Source organism: Lontra canadensis, unplaced genomic scaffold (assembly GCF_010015895.1).
Source record: "Lontra canadensis isolate GAN:19392208 unplaced genomic scaffold, GSC_riverotter_1.0 scaffold1, whole genome shotgun sequence".
Lineage (NCBI taxonomy): Eukaryota > Metazoa > Chordata > Mammalia > Carnivora > Mustelidae > Lontra > Lontra canadensis.
This window is the reverse complement of record NW_022630995.1, coordinates 62,727,490-62,743,099: the sequence shown is the minus strand read 5'-3', so window position 1 is coordinate 62,743,099 and position 15,610 is coordinate 62,727,490. Positions and strand designations below refer to the sequence as shown.

At 53.0% G+C, this 15,610-nt stretch overlaps 1 protein-coding gene across 4 annotated transcripts in view; it reads left to right on the top strand.

The window, feature by feature from the left end:
• The window catches only part of JAKMIP1 (janus kinase and microtubule interacting protein 1), a 67,594-nt gene that overhangs the window by 21,176 nt on the left and 30,808 nt on the right, over positions 1-15,610 (top strand). For all 4 annotated transcript variants that reach the window (XM_032855342.1, XM_032855324.1, XM_032855333.1 and 1 more), the window contains 6 exons: positions 1,724-1,870; positions 2,747-2,887; positions 4,622-4,681; positions 13,294-13,422; positions 14,599-14,727; positions 15,052-15,135. In XM_032855342.1, coding sequence (XP_032711233.1) covers positions 1,724-1,870; positions 2,747-2,887; positions 4,622-4,681; positions 13,294-13,422; positions 14,599-14,727; positions 15,052-15,135 — 690 coding nt within the window. The remainder of the gene's footprint in view (positions 1-1,723; positions 1,871-2,746; positions 2,888-4,621; positions 4,682-13,293; positions 13,423-14,598; positions 14,728-15,051; positions 15,136-15,610) is intronic.

The following is a 15,610-nucleotide window of genomic DNA, read 5'->3' as shown; positions in this document are numbered from 1 at the left end:
AGAGGGAAGCAGGCTCCCTGCTGAGCAGAGAGCCCAATGTGGAGCTCGATCCCAGGACCCTGAGATCATGACCTGAGCCGAAGGCAGAGACGTAACCCACTGAGCCACTCAGGCACCCCTAAAGGCATATTTTTACAATGGGTTTAATCAGACCGTACGTCTAGTATTAGATGTGTGCTTTCCAGTTAAACATTCATGAACTTTGCACACTGCAGAACAGTTTACTAAGAAGATTAGAAACAGATGGAGCTTCCTTGAAACATTCGGAGCACCCTGAAGCTTGTAAAGCAGAAACTGGCCAGCTAGCCAGTCCCTTGATCTTAAAATCACGAGATAAGGACTCTTAGCTCTCTGAGGTGGTTCTTACGTGGTTTTCATGCTCACGTAAACATATCGACATCCACCACAGGACTTTCTGCTGTTGTTTTGCGGTTACAAATGGGATATTTCCCCTCAGTATTATTGTTCTGCAACTTGCTTTATGGATTACAGCCCTGTCCATTGGGATCGCGAGGTTGTTCAGGTTCCTTTGCATGGGGTAGATTTCCAGAAGTAGAACCTGTGGGTCAAAGTCCGTTTTATATTTGAGTGGATGCCCCCCAACTGTTTAATCTTTCTTATAGCCTGGTCCCCCAAATCCGGGATCTGGGTTAGGGTTATTAAGTGCCTGTGCTTGACTCTTGGTACCAGCCAGTACACCACATGGTCAGGAGTACAGCACCCCAGCTCCTTGAGGTCAGGTTTTCTGTCTGTGAGATGAAGATGCGGCCCCTTCCTCGGGTTGCGGGGAGGGTTGAATAAGCCTGGCAAGGCTTACCACAGTGTGTTCTAAAAGGCAGACCTGACCATAGAGTGCTCCTGCTTTGAAGCCCTTGAGGGCCAGGGGTAGAAACTAAATGACAGAGCTCTCCAGCTCCCTAAACCATGCCTCACCATGCCCGCCCTTCCTTCGCGCATCACCCCACTTTCTCTGTTCCCACTGCATTGAGCAAGCTGTGTTCTTGTCTGCTTGGAGCATCTTTGTGTGCAGTTTCCCCGCCCGGAGCATCTGTCTGCCCTTGTCTCACAGTGTTCGTACCTCCTTTACTGTCTTTGCCCTCCTCTTCCATTCACTGGAAGGCCACCCTATTTTGTCATCCCTTTGACCCAGCCCCAGCCCCAAGAGGGGCTCCCCCCATGCCCCTTGGACAAAAAAGACTGGAAGGACACCCTGCTGGTTGTCGGGATTCAGGGAGCACCTCCAGGACTGATCCCACCCTACGAATCTTTGTATCTCCAGCACGGAGTCTGGCAATGAGGGGGGCCCAGGCCTTCCATCTCATCTGAAGAAGGCCAGAGCTCTCTGCTGGGTCTGTACTTAGGAAGCAATGCTGGCCAGGAGCAGCTAGGTCACTGGATTGCCCTCTGTGCGTGTGATCCTGACCTCTGGGGACTAGTGGACAGGGGTACCCAGGGCAGATCTGTGGACCTCCCCGTGTTGGGCTGTAGCCTCCTTCTCCTGCCTCACCCAGAGCCCTCCGAGCCTCAGGTTGGATACTGTGTTTGGAAGCCAGGTGTCTGTGGGGTCTCTAGGGTTTTGTGCCATCCAGGAAATGTGGTCCTAAGGGTGGCAGCTCCGGTCCCAAGGAAGGCCCAGCCTGGATCTCTACTAGCCTCCGTGGTGTGACCTCAGCACTTTGATGGGTCTTAAAGCCAGTGGCCTTCTGCATCTTTCTGTCCATAGCTGAAACGCTCCCGGGAGACCGAGGTCCAGCTGAAGCCCCTTGTGGAGAAGAACAAGCGAATGAACAAGAAGAATGAGGATTTGCTGCAGAGCATCCAGAGGATGGAGGAAAAAATCAAGAACCTCACAAGGGAGAACGTGGAAATGGTGAGCCATTGGCAACCTGGGACCGCCAGCCCCAAGTTCTGGTCTCCATCTGGGAGTCTCTAGCCCCTGACCCTCACAGTCCATGTTCTCCCCGCAGCCCCTGCCTCCCCCCATAAGCTCAGTCCACGCCAATCCCCACTGCTCCAGATTCTCTGGGACCTGCTGTGCTGTGGGCTCTGTGCCCAGAGGGAAGATGCCAGGCAGCGCCTGTGCTCTGCTGTCTGCTGCCACTGGGGCCTTGGAGGCACCCCCTTATTGCCCCTGCAACTGAGCGCCTTCATCCAGAAAGTGGGGTGGCAATACCAGCATTGGGGGTTTTCTGGAGGATTCAGTGGTGGCAAAGAAAGGCCTTCCAGCCCACCTGGCTCTTGAGCACACTTACTGGGGGAAAGCCATGGCCATTTCTGCTCCAAGCACTTTCTTTGCAATAAGGGATTTGCATTCATTCCAAGGAGAGGGGTTCGTTTTTGTGATCAGGACTGTGTCTTGCCTTTGAGGGTCTGTGGAAGAGCCTGAGGCTCATTGTCCAAGTTAACATCAGTCACCCCTATTACAGCAACAAGACTGAGGCTCCGTGGGGTGCGAGGTCCAGGTGCCAGGGTGTGTGATGACAGGTGGCGTGCTGGCCTCACCAATGTCCTTGTCCAGCTTCCAGGGCTCCCTTTGGGCAACCACCTCCCACCTCCTTGCCTGGCCAGCCCTTTCTCTCAGCCGTGCCCAGGTTGGCTTCTGCTCTGTATCCATGGCTTCCTCCAGCCTGGGGACCAGCTGGCCGTCATCCCCCTTTGAGTCCCATATCCCTGAGCTCACACCACGTATCCCCCAGTTGGCAAAGCTGTCCACGGAGCACCCTCTGCTCTCTCCCTCTGGCTGCAGAAAGAAAAGCTGTCCGCCCAGGCGTCTCTGAAGCGACACACATCCTTGAACGACCTCAGCCTGACCAGGGACGAGCAGGAGATTGAGTTCCTGCGGCTGCAGGTGTTGGAGCAGCAACACGTCATCGATGACCTCTCACTGGTACGTCCGCGCTCCGCCGGGGGCCCTCGGTGTGGCTCCAAGTGACACTGTGCCAGGATTGGCGAGGAGGCTCAGGGAGGGGTGACTAACGTGGGAGGGGCCTCAATGAGCCCACCCCCCGCCCCCGCCCCTCCCTGCTTCATTCCCCCAGGAAGCAGCCTAGAACTTTGTGCAAGCTGGGCACAGTTTCCATGGCTACTCTTTTTCCCAACCTTCTCCCTGATTTGCTGTCATTAAGAGGCAGCATCAGTTTGGAGAATGAACCTTCCAGCCTCTACAGAGTGGGCACAATTTGTCCCTGAGAAGTCTTGTTTTTTTTTGTTTTTGTTTTTGTTTTTTTTAGCTCTGTTGTCACAGACCATGAACTTGAAAGCCTGCACCTTTTAATCAGGCTAGAATTTGAAGGGCTTGTTAGGACTCTGTGTGTGTGTAAGATTCAAGGGAGATGAGTATGTCTTAGTAGGTGGAGTGTTACCCCCAGCTGTCTGTGAAAGGAGCTTAGGCACCATAAGGGAGAATTTGTAGTAATTTGTAGAATTCTGTAGAGGTTGGAAGATTCATTCTTCAATTTGTAGTAAGCTTCGGTTGGATCTTAGGAGTAAAGTGTGTTCTTATTGCCCAAGAGGGAATGTGGGGGTTCCATTCATGGGTCTTCAAAGTATAGACAAACCAATGATCAAAATTCTAGAAAAAGCTTTGACCGTAATTGTCAATTTCACATTGCTGGTTTATCTTCCTCTCTTTTAACACCTTCCCTCCTTCCTTACACCCACTAATCCATTCTCCCTCCCATCCCTCCATCCTTCTCAACCATCCATACTCCCATCTTTTCCTCCTCCTGCCATCTTCCATCCATCCATCTGTCCATCCATCCACCTACCTTCCTATCCTCCCCTCCTTTCTTCCATCTCTTCTTCCTTCCTTCCATCCATCTAGCCTGTCACCTTTCTTCATTACACAAAGACTTGATACAGCATAAGATAAAAACATACTTTCAATAAAATGAGGATAGATTTGAAAGAGGAATAATAAACCAATGAGACTAGAAGGAATACAGACTGTCACATCCATTGAGACGGGGATGTACAAATAGGTAGACCATAGGGGTTGGAACCAAGCAACAGATTTGTCTCTGGGATTCCTGGCAGCCCAGGGGAAAAGTGGGGCTTGGTTCGGAGGGAGAGATGTCCTGGTTTTGCCTGGGATAGAAGGCTGCCGCACCTTCTAATACTATGAGAACGCCATGCCTACTGATGGCAGCTGCCAGGCAGCCACAGGCTCCCCTCTGCATGGTAGGTTCTAGCCTCACAGAGCAAAGGAAGAACCTCAGGTCAGAGGAATGAAGTGCATCACCTGGTCTAGAGGAGCCCCCTGAGGATTTGGTCCCAGCTCAGTCTGAGCTTGCAACCACATGCTACTTCATTCTGGGCTGCAGACCTCACTAGTCCATACTGCCCAGTGCTTTACAGCTTCCAGCCCCCAAAGCACACAGGCTGGGGCTTTCAGGATTGGCAAACTTGGGGATTTTTCTCAAGAGAGTCCCAGTCTTGTTAGGGACCCAAGTAAGCGGGGTGGTCCTATAGCTTGTGTTCAGGGAAGTGGTCATCATGCGGGGGCGTAGAACTTGGACTGACCCACGCCTGAGGTGGACAGGCAGGTGCAGGGTGAGGGCCAGTGGGTTGGCTGGTGTGACATGAGCTGGCTGCAAATGCCAATATGTGTGTCTCCTTCTAGGAGAGGGAACGACTCTTGCGCTCCAAAAGACATCGTGGGAAAAGTCTGAAGCCCCCCAAGGTAAGCCCGCAGTGGCACAGGTGTCCTGTTTTGCAGCCCTGCCTGGGACAGGATTGGGAAAATGCGAGCAATCCATAGGGGATTGCTTTGTCTCTGCGTGTCTGAGGGGGAGAAAGGCATTATGGTGTCTCTCAAAGTGACATTGGTTATGGCCATGGGCCAGCACTTGTAATTTATTCATGGAAAACTTACCAAAGGATTCTCTATGTGGGCCTCTGGGGCGGCTCTCTCCAAATTAAAAGCATAAATACTTAGACCTTTTGAAGGATTTAAAGGGCACTCAGGCTTGGTTTGTAATGTTTTATATCCTGTTCTGACAAAGTCAGGAAATGTGGGATTTTGCTGGAATAACGCAGAACTGTGTTCTCTTTGGAAAATGTGGTCTTATAGAGACAGCGCCCAAACATCCTGGCAGAGAGGACACAGCTGGCCTGGGAACATTCAGACACCACAGGGAACAGGCTGGAATGAAAAGAGCAAATCGGGGCAGGTGTAAAAAAACAACAACAAAAAAACCTCGGTTTGCATGTAAACCTTTGAACATTTTTTCACTGCCACCAAAACGTGGATCTGTTCTCCTTTCTATTGAACTGGACGCCCCTCCCGGTTTATCTTCTGATCGAGATGTGGTCCTGGAAAAACTTGTGTAAAGGAAACAGCAGTGCCGATGTGCTACCCCACAACCCTCCATGCGAAGCTTTCCTGTCAGGGTGGCAGTAGGGGGCGCTGGGGCCTGTGACGAACTGAGCCCCTAGAGCCAGGTGGTGTCACATATTCCAGGGGTTTGAGAGAAGTGGGGACCCTTCCGTGTTAGTTTTCTGGGGCAGCTGTACAAAATACCCCAACCCGGGCGATGGAGAACAATACAACCGTGTCATCTTCTAGTTTTGGGATCTGAAGGTCCAAAGTCAAGGTGTGGGCAGGGTGGTGCTGCCTCTGAAACCTGCAGGGGAATCCTTCCTCGGCTCTTTTAGCTTCCCTCTTCAGCGTTCCTGGTCTTGCAGCTGTCTGACCCCAGCCTCTGCTCTTGTGGTCAGAACCCGTCATCCCTGTGCATCCCATGGTTGCCTTCTTATAAGGACACCAGTTGTCTGGGATCAGGGGCCCACCCTGCACCCTGCCCGCCTCATATTAATGGAGTACCAAGGGTAGGGCTTCAACAGGTCTTTCTTGGAGGGGGGACCCAATTCACCCCAAAGCACCTCATGTTATATAAAATCGAAGGATTTTAAATGTTGGCATAATTGTTTATAGAACACTCCGTGGCCCCAGTAAAATCTATCTGCAGGCTGAGCTTGAACTTGGTCATTTGACTGAGGGGTGACGTACGCTCCAGCTCATTTCATTGTCACAGCAACCCCCTGAGCTTGGCGCTGTATTTCCCATTTGATGGTTACAGGAAGCACATGGGTATATAGCATAGAAATAGCTCAAAGTGAATTGGCAAGGCACGGGTTCAAGCTCAAGTCTGGGCTCCAAAAGCCAAGCTTGCACCACCAAGTCAAGGAGGACGAAGGGCATTTTAAGGCAAAACCCCACAACACACCCATCCCCCAAGCCCTCGTGTCCCCTCTTTTTCTTAATAACATAGTTGTAACTGCAGAATCCACTTTGCTTTCTGGGATTTTTGTTGTTGTTGTTTTGTTTTGTTTTGTTTTGTTTTGCTTTTTTGTCCTTAATATTGTACCACAATGCATGCACCCGTGTTAGGACCCCGTCATCATAAATACAGATTTTTATGACTACATAATTCGTCGAGTAGATGGGCCGTAAATTTGTTTGCTGTTCTGGGTTGGGCCCGTCATTAGCTTTCAGCCCCTTGTGGCTCTAAGGGCTGTTACAGCGAGTGAGTGTGTTAATGCCTGTGTAGACAGCTTTGTGGGCCAGGTCTGTCATCCCTACGTGCTGCCCGTTCCATGAAGTGACTGGACGTTCTGCTTCTGCAGATACCACCGCAGTGGCCTCCCTTGGTCCAGGAGGCTGTGTCCAGGGGCTGGATGGTCCCCCAGGGGTAGATTTCCAGAAGGTGGGCTACGGATCACAGGGTGTGAAGGCTTTGGGGGAGCACGTGGGACCACCCCCCCGCTGTGCTCTCTGGAAGAGACGCAGCATTTTGCCCAGCTGCTGGTAACATGTGTGAATGCCATGGTCACTGTGGGCAAGTTGCAAAAACCAGTCTAAAGGCCTCCATCTTGAGGAGGAACGGGATGTTCTGTGGCATTTTACCTCTCATGAAGCTCCTAAGTAGGGTTTTTGGGAGCCCCACTATTGAGTCCCGACTCGGTTTTTCAAGCCTATATCAGAATTCGTGGAGTAAGTAAGGATTCCGTTTCTCCTTTTCCCAATTTCTGAATGTGTTTGTGGGAAGAGAACTCTACAAAGGCCTAGAATGGACTTGGGGTTTGCTAGGCTTGCATGGACACAGTTGAGGGGGGCCAGAGCTGTGGTCCCACCTGCTGTGCCCCCCCTCACTGTCTCGGCCCAGAGTAGGTGTCCCCGGATAGCTGTTAATTGAATAAGCACATTGCTTTGACTGGCCAAGTGCATTTGCACAGCCCTGGGTCATCTCTAAGGATGGGGATGTTAGGTCACTTACTGAAATAGATCACTGCCCCTAGAAGGCGGAGTTTGGGAGCCTCCATGGGAATTTTCCTGAGCTAGTTCACAGTCATTTCTACTTATTATTTCTATGATCCACAAGCCATTTTTCTTTTTCTCCAGATTCAGGGGAGAGCAGTTTCCCCAACACGTTCCTACTTTCGCCTGGCATCGTCCGGGACCAGATCAGGACCTGAGCTCCCCAGCGCTCTCTCTCTCAGGCCTGGACAGCTTCTCTGTCTTCCCTCCCACAGGCTGCTGGGATTCAGGAGTTACTATTTCCCCTCAAACACCTCCATCAACTCTGTCTGTTTGTAAAGCAGGCTTTACCACACTTGGCCCGAGCCTTTGCTTGGCCCAAATTTTTGTGCCAGAATTTTCTGAAAGAACCTGGACTCCGCATTTACCTCCACACCCACACTCCAGTGATGATGGTAGAGCTGTGATGCCCTGATGTGATGTCCCCAGGGGGACCTTCACACTCAGAGGGTCGCTGACCCCGTCTCACCATGCTCCTGAGGACAGGACGGGTGCGGGCGTCTCTGCCCCAGGACACTGCTAGTTCAGCCACCTACAGGAAGTAGCAGGAGAACTCTGATCGAGGGGTTCCCCAGGCCCCATGTGGGGAGGCCAGGCTCTCTGCAGAAGGGCTGGGAGCATAGATGAACCTGACAGAAATCCTGCCTGGGAGGGGACGGTGAGGTTGCTGTCTGAAATCTTGCTGCCCAGCATCATGGAGTCATGTCTTGGTAGAGAGCCAAGCACGCAAGCACGGCTAAGGTCAGCATGGTTGACTTACGCGCCCTGGTTAGAGCAGGGATGGGATCTGGGGAGAGGTGGAGACGCTGTAGCCTGGCAACCACATGGAAGACCGGTCTGGCTCCTGGCCGTGTGGCATTGACCTTGGGGAGCTGTGATCATCCCACCCAGGAGACCAATCAGAGCACCTGGGTCAGGGATCCATAAATTATTTTTCCTTCTCCCTTCCCCTTACATCAGTAGCTTTCCTTTGGCGGGTGCATTGACTTCAGGTAACCAGGCCCTGCTCTTCATGTCCCTGGTTCTCACTTGTGTCACCTTAAAAGAGAGACCGTCTCAGGTCACAGTGAGGTGAGCTCTCCATGCCCTTTGGATGGTAGCCATCCTTCACAGGAGACTGGAAGATAGCTGAGAAACATCAGAGCGCCACAGGCAGAACCACCCTTCTCTGAGCCCAAGTGTCAGTACGGTGGGCTCTTTGTCCCTGAATGGCCCCTGGGGCTGGTGTCACCAGGAAGCAGCTGACGCCTGAGCTGAGACCTTCTGGTGGATCTCAGCTGGAGGGTCACTCACCGTCCCCCTGCATACATTCTCATCAGACACTTGGGGCCTATCCAGACTTGACATTGTGTCCCTCCAGGTAAAGCTTGCTGCTCCGTAGTGGGAGCTGCGTTGGAACAGAAGCCGGGACGCACCACCTTCCGTGGCTGGGGCTCCTGGGCACTTGTCGTCATGGGCCACACTTTCCATTTCTAAGTAGCAGAGGAATCCTGTTTTCCCTGTAGGGTTGTTAACACTCGGCTTTGTTCCTGGGCTGCCGTTTCCCACAGCTCTGTCCCCAGCCAGACTCAGCAAACTCAACAGCTTGCAGATAGCATGGTTTCTAGGCTTCTCTCCCCTTCCCCCATTAGCCAAGGTTCTTTCTATTGTGTGTGTCAAAAACCTCAAAGTCATTTAAGAAAGGAAAGGAGTTTATGTAGCTAAGAAGCCTAGAGGTAGCTGGTTTCAGGCACAGCTGGATCCAGATGCTTACCCAATATTGCCTGGAGCCTGTCTCTCTCCCCCTTTCTACTCTGCTTTCCCCTGGGCTGGCCTCTTTCTCAGGTGGGATTCCCCATGTGGTGCCTGAATCAGCTTCAGCAGCTGTAAGCTGTAAGCCGTTATACCTGCCTAGCAACTTCAGAGGTGGGAGGACATCTCTCTTCGGTGGCTCCAGCAAGAGTCCCAGGGCTGTGCTCCTTGGCTCAGTCTGGTTACGGGCTCATCCCTGAACCAGTCCCGATTCTGCCTGGGTGGGATGTGTTGGGGGCAGCTCATTTGGAAACATGAATGAAAGGCTTAGCGGACGCTAAGATGTGGTTACATAGCTCATATCATGGATATTTTGGAAGGAGCAGTGTCCAGCATCATTACAATTGAAATATACATATGAACCTGATTGTCTACACCTTTCTTTTTGTGATTGTCCTTTGCCTTTTCATCTGGCTTGACTATCTTTCCAAGTACAGCAGTTTTCCTTTTTAATAGGATTATCTATCCCTTTTCTCCAACGCATGGGATTTTACTTTGGCTCTTTTGCCGAGAGAAGTTTCTCCAAGAACTGTAGGCTCCCGCGGGCGCCCCAGGTGCAGGTCCCGGGTTGGGCAATCTGTACAGATAGCTGAAGGACAGCGTGCTGAGAAGCCCCTGAGTTCAGCTAGTCCGGGGTGCATGTGGGGTGCTCGGGGGACGAGCAGAGACCTTGCCCAAGTGCACGCGGTGGCAGGATGTGCCCCCTGGGTTTTGACTCTGGTCCGGAAGAAAACTCTGTCTGAGTCACCGTTGCTAGTGCTCTTCCCAGGGACCTAATGATCACCCAGGGGGCTGAGGCCTGTGGAAGGGCAGCACCAGGAGGGCAGCCACCAGGGAATGTCCCAGTGGGGAAGCTGTCCTGGGTGATGATGACAGTGCCAGCCCGGGCCCTGGAAACCGGCTGCTCTCAGGCCCCAGATCTTGAGCTGGCAGCATGGCCCTCGGAGGCTGATCCCAGAGCTCCAGGGGCGGGGAGAATGTTCTGGGGGAGAAGCGGTGCTTCCCCCTAGCACTGGAGAGACGCCCGGTAGCAGGTGCCAGAGAGGCTGCTCTGAGCCCACCGGGCGCACACGCACTAGCGGGCTCTGCTTCCACGCCCGGTGATGGAGTACATCCTCTTTGTGCTGTACTTCTCCTTCTTTCTCTGTCTCTGTACCCTGGTGTGCTTGTACTTCTCCGGCTGCCAGGAGATGACCTACAAGCACGAAGGTAAGCAGCTAGCTCTAGGCGACTGTTGGAGGTTCTGGGAAAGGACATGTCAGGGAGCCCCTACCCAAGCTAGCAGCTGTTGGAAGGGACATGGGGAGGTGGAAGTGAGGGGGCTTGGGAGCTGTGGTCCATGCAGGGTGGTTTATTTTGGAAGCACCTGTCTTCCCCTCGGTGCCTTTCCATCTGCTGAGAAGGAGCACCTCTGTACGTTCACAGGGTAAATGGAGCAGACACGTTTGTTTTTCAATTTTGCCCCAGCTGCCTTTCAAAAATTTGGGCTGGTTTATAAAAAGGAGTGGGCAAGGCAGGACTCTGGGGGGTAAAGAAGACGGAAATCTGGAGGCGCAAGCCCCCAGATGTGTGTGGCCAGGAGCCGAGGCTTTTCCTGGGAAATAAATGCCCAGGGAATCTGAGAAAAGTGGACAACTCAGGAAACCTGACAGGTGCCCCACGGCTTGACTCTTTCCGAAAGAGCCGAGAGTTCGAGTGTTTTCTAGGTGATTCTGTCCTTCCTATTTCACGTGGATTTTGAAAATGTGGCGTCAGGCAGAGGTTGCAATAGGGTCGAAGAAGACAGCCCCAGATTTTCACTTTAAGCATGAAAATGTCTTTTTCTCTCTTGCTTTTATTCACAAAGGCGTACACCTCTGTGGTGTATCTTGGCTTCCCTGATGATACTATCCCTTAGAAAACACTAACCCTTCGAGGAAACAAATTAACCCAGCCCACATGTTGTACAAGGTTGGGGGGTTTCTTAAGCTGCTCACTGCCACTGGAGGAGTTGTGTGAGCCCGGGGGTCTGTGGATTCAGGTCCCGTTGGGCGAGGGGCAGAACGGGAGTGTCCTTTTGTGCTAGATGCCCCGTCAGAGCTGTGTCCCGCCTTCTGCCCTGCAGCACACTTCCCTGGAGCCTTGGTCTCTGGGGCCACACTGGACTTCAGGGAGCTCCACTTGTGTCTGGGGATGGGCTGTCGGCAAAGGCAGCTCTCCTTTAATGCACGTCTGCAGCATCTGTCGTGAGTGCCTGTGTTACGGCTCGGGGAGGGAAGACCCAGTGAAACATCCCTGAAGTTTCTAGAAGCGGACTGTCCTAAACACCGAGTCATTAGCCACCTGGATGGTCCAGGAAGCTCACAGGGGGTGTCTTATCCTGACGGTTTGGAGACAGCGTGGCAAGAGGGTTCCTGGAGCCCCATCCGTGTGCGTCATGGCTGGCCGCCGGCCGATAGCGCAGCAAATGCAGTCCTGTCCCCAGACACCTCGCAATTAGCAGTGTTTACAAGAAATGAGGTTGGGTGAATGGCTGCCCAGAAAAGTGAGGAGTCTGGAGCTCTGGGAGGTGAGCTCCGTGTGTGCAGAAGAGCTCTGAGCGTCGCGGACCTGTCACTCCCGAAGCTGCTGTCGTCACCATCAGGACACCATGGCTGCTCACTGCTCTCTGGAAAACATCTGGAGAGTTTTCCATACCTGAATCCAAGGGAGGTTTCTCCTCTGAGGAGGAGATTGGGGTATATGTGACTGTCCCCAGCCTCTACTTGGAGACAAGAAATCATTTGATACTAATGGAACCTAATAGGTCGCCATGGTTCTACCTGGTAAACTTACCCGGGGTGCGGGACCAGATGTTTGCCCAGCTGGTGCTGACTGTGTGAACAAGGGGAAGGGCTGTCATGTGCAAGCCGAAAACTCTTTGTGAGCTGCCTTGGTTCAGCTTCGAGTTCATGAACAAAGCCTCGTTCATAATTACGCATTTGAGAACCAGTGTTTACTGAATATGCCCGGCTCTGGGCCCCCGTGGGGAATACATAACCCCAGACCTCCACCCCTCATGAGCAAACCGCTGTCCTCATGGGTGTCTCCAGCAAAACCTCTCCAGAAACTCTAGCTGTGCAAGAGGACAGAGCAGTCCCTCTGTCTCCCTCTCCCTTCCTGATGTCTGGATTATTTCTTAATTACATTTTTAATCATGGTCGCAGACACATTTCTCTTACATGTGGGCGCCTAAGAGCGCAGACATATACCAGCTTCAACAAGCAGAGTGGGGAGGTGCCCTCAAGGTGCAGGGTGAGCCCTGATCTTTCTGTGGGTTGAGGAGTGGGGAGGGGGTTGGGAGGAGCCAGGTTCTGGATGAACCAGGGGGAGCCTGGGGCTTGACTCTGGATTTAGTTACAGTTCTGTCCTCATGGTCACGAAAAGCATTCGTCGATTGTAAACACAAATAAAAATCTTTCTCAGGGGCTATTTTGGAAGGGAAGAAAGCCAATGCTCCTAAAACACGGGGAGTTGGTCTGGTGATTGTCCGTTAGTGTCTGCCGCCCCCAAGGGACTGAAGCCCCTTGTGGTGGAGAGCATATGTGGTCTTAATCATGTTGTGTTGCCCTGGGCCCCATCCAATGCCTGACCCCTAGAAGGTGCTCAGTCGGGCGTTTGTTGAATGAATGCAGGAATGTATGCGTGAAGGCTGAATGGAACCCCATATATCATGGTACCTGGGGCGGGAGAAGTGCTGGGTAGGCAAACCAGGAAGCCAGGGCATGGAGTGTTCAGACTGGCCCTGACTGACTGATTGGTGCATGAGGGTCCCTTCTTAGTAGGACACACATGCTGCCCACCGAGGGTCAGCACACCGGGTACTGAGCATGCATGACCTTGCTCTTGGGTGACGTGGGGGGTTCTGCGTCTGTCTGATGGAGAAGGATGCTGGTGCTCAGAGGTGCTAAGTGACTGCAGAAGGAGCCAGGGTCAGGCCAGCGTGCTCTGCTGCGGTCCCCTCCCCCTTCCACCACCTTCCGTCACCTCCTCTCCCATCCAGTCCATCAGGAACCCCACTGGCTGGCTCTTGGGATGCCTTTGGGGTCCAGACGTGTGTGTGGTCACTGCTGTGCCTGGGGTCGATGGGCTGGGGTGCGGGGGAGGGGCACTCAGCTGTTCTGGGTCCATCACTGATGTCCTTGCCCCTTGTCTTACATTTACAGAAGCATGTTGTGGAGACGTTTTTTGGATTTGATGAGGAGTCCGTGGACTCAGAAACATTGTCAGAAACATCCTGCAACACAGACAGGACAGACAGGGCCCCGGCCACACCAGAGGAAGACTTGGACGATGTAAGCAACCCCACCTCTGAGGTGCTGGGGGGCTGCCTCTGGCCCCTGACAGCCGCCCCTGCTGCTCCCCGCAAAGATCTAAGTCTGGAGGGCCTGTGTCATCAGAGCCCATAGCCCCGAAGGCAGGGGACCCCCCATTGCATGGAGCTCTGTTGATGACACGGGGGGTGCTGGCAGCGTGTGATGGTCCCTTCCTTTCCCCAGTGCTGATCTCACAGAGGAAATCTGTGGGGCCTTGCTGTTGTCTTTGCAATTAAACCTGTCGCGTGGTGGACTGTCTCTGGTCCTCAGAGCACATGCACACACACACAGACACGTGCAGGCACACATGAACACACACACATGCACGCACACACACAGGCACACCACCTAGTGGAAACAGCATGAACTGCTTTTTCATTAAGAAGATGAGGCCACACAGGAGAGAAGGTGAGGGCAGAGGGCAGTAGAAACCACTGGAAGCCCTCTCCCTGCGAGTCACCACCCTGACGTTTCCCTATCTCCACTCACACCTGGGTTCATGACTGCGGCACCAAGTGAGCTGGGCTCACAAAGGTGGGAAGGGAGGCGTGGTCCTTGCCCACCCACACACCCCCCCGCTGAATTCTCTTAGGAAACCCGACTAAAATGTGGTCGTACCAGACACATGTGACCACCAGGACGTAACAGGCAGCTTTGGGCATCAAACACCGTGTTCTACATCCCCATCTCCCGTGAGCACGTGGGACGTCTCACACCCATGCACACAGGGATTTAATGTGATGGGACCCCATAATGGGTGCTTCCCAATTTTCTGGACTACCAGTGATGCGCCTATGCCCGGTCAGTATTGTGCCTTCCTAGGGGGGATGTCTCCTTCCGAGAAATTGCCAGAGTGAGAAGCACTGCTGGGAGGTGCTTGGCTCTGGGGCATTCTTGCCCTTTCTCCCTTGTGTGTGACTCAAGGATCCCCAGGCTTCCGTGAGTTCCCAGGAAGGGTGCTGACGATCGGGATTGTGTCTCCTCCCACAGCCTGTCACTCCAGGCCCCCAGTGACATCCTGGCAGTGACTGGTTCCTTAAGTCATTGCCAGCAGTGGCTGTGAGGGCTGGATGTGTGCTTCTGTTCCCAGGGGACCCTGGCAGTGGGACCCACAGTAAATCACTTGCTTCCTTCTTTCTTCTCCATGACGCTAAGACGACGACCAGGGAGGAGGCTGATCTAAGGTTCTGCCAGCTGACCAGGGAGTACCAGGCCCTGCAGCGGGCCTACGCCCTACTTCAGGAGCAGGTCGGGGGGACTCTGGATGCAGAGAGAGAGGCCCGGGTAAGTGTCGCAGGCCCGCAGGCCACAAGGGGCTGGGCGGACCGCCAGGGTCTCTAAACCTTGCCTGTGATGCTCGGAGGGGATAAGAAGAAGGGCTGGGGGGCACCTCACCAAACCTTGGCAGACCCCCAGGGGCTATCTTGCCATCTTCAAAGGTCTCAAGACCTTCCCATTCTTTTACAAATTGTTATGTGCAGCTGGGTGGGCCAGCTTTGAACCCGTGCCTGGATGTGCTTCCAAGGCCTGGATTACAGCACCGTCCTTGCTGCTCCTCTGTCACCCATCCATGGTGACCTGCTCACTTTTGGATCCTTCTCATTCCAGACTCGGGAACAGCTCCAAGCTGACTTGCTGAGGTGTCAGGCCAAAATTGAAGACTTGGAGAAGTTACTGGTTGAGAAGGGACAGGTGAGCAGGAATAATCGTGGGGTTCTTCGCATGTCTGTCCCCTCATGTCTGTCGTTGTGGCCTTGGTGACAAGCTCTCCCCCCCACACCATGGGTCTGAGTTGTTTGCTCCAGAGACATTAGAGAAAAAAAACCCACCCAGGCCAAACCCAAGCAAGAATAGCCTAGCTGAGGTGCCTAATTGCAGAGTTTTAAAAAACAAAAACCTGGGGTGCCTGGGTGGCTCAGTGGGTTAAAGTCTCTGCCTTTGGCTCGGGTCATGATCTCAAAGTCCTGGAATCGAGCCCCGCATCAGGCTCTCCGCTCAGCAGGGAGCCTGCTTCCTCCTCTCTTTCTGCCTGCCTCTCTGCCTATTTGTGATCTCCGTCTGTCAAATAAATAAATAAAATCTTAAAAAAAAAAACCAAAACAAAACAAAACAAAAAAACAAACCAAAACCTGTTATGAGGTTCTAACTTGGCTTTGTCATCATTGGC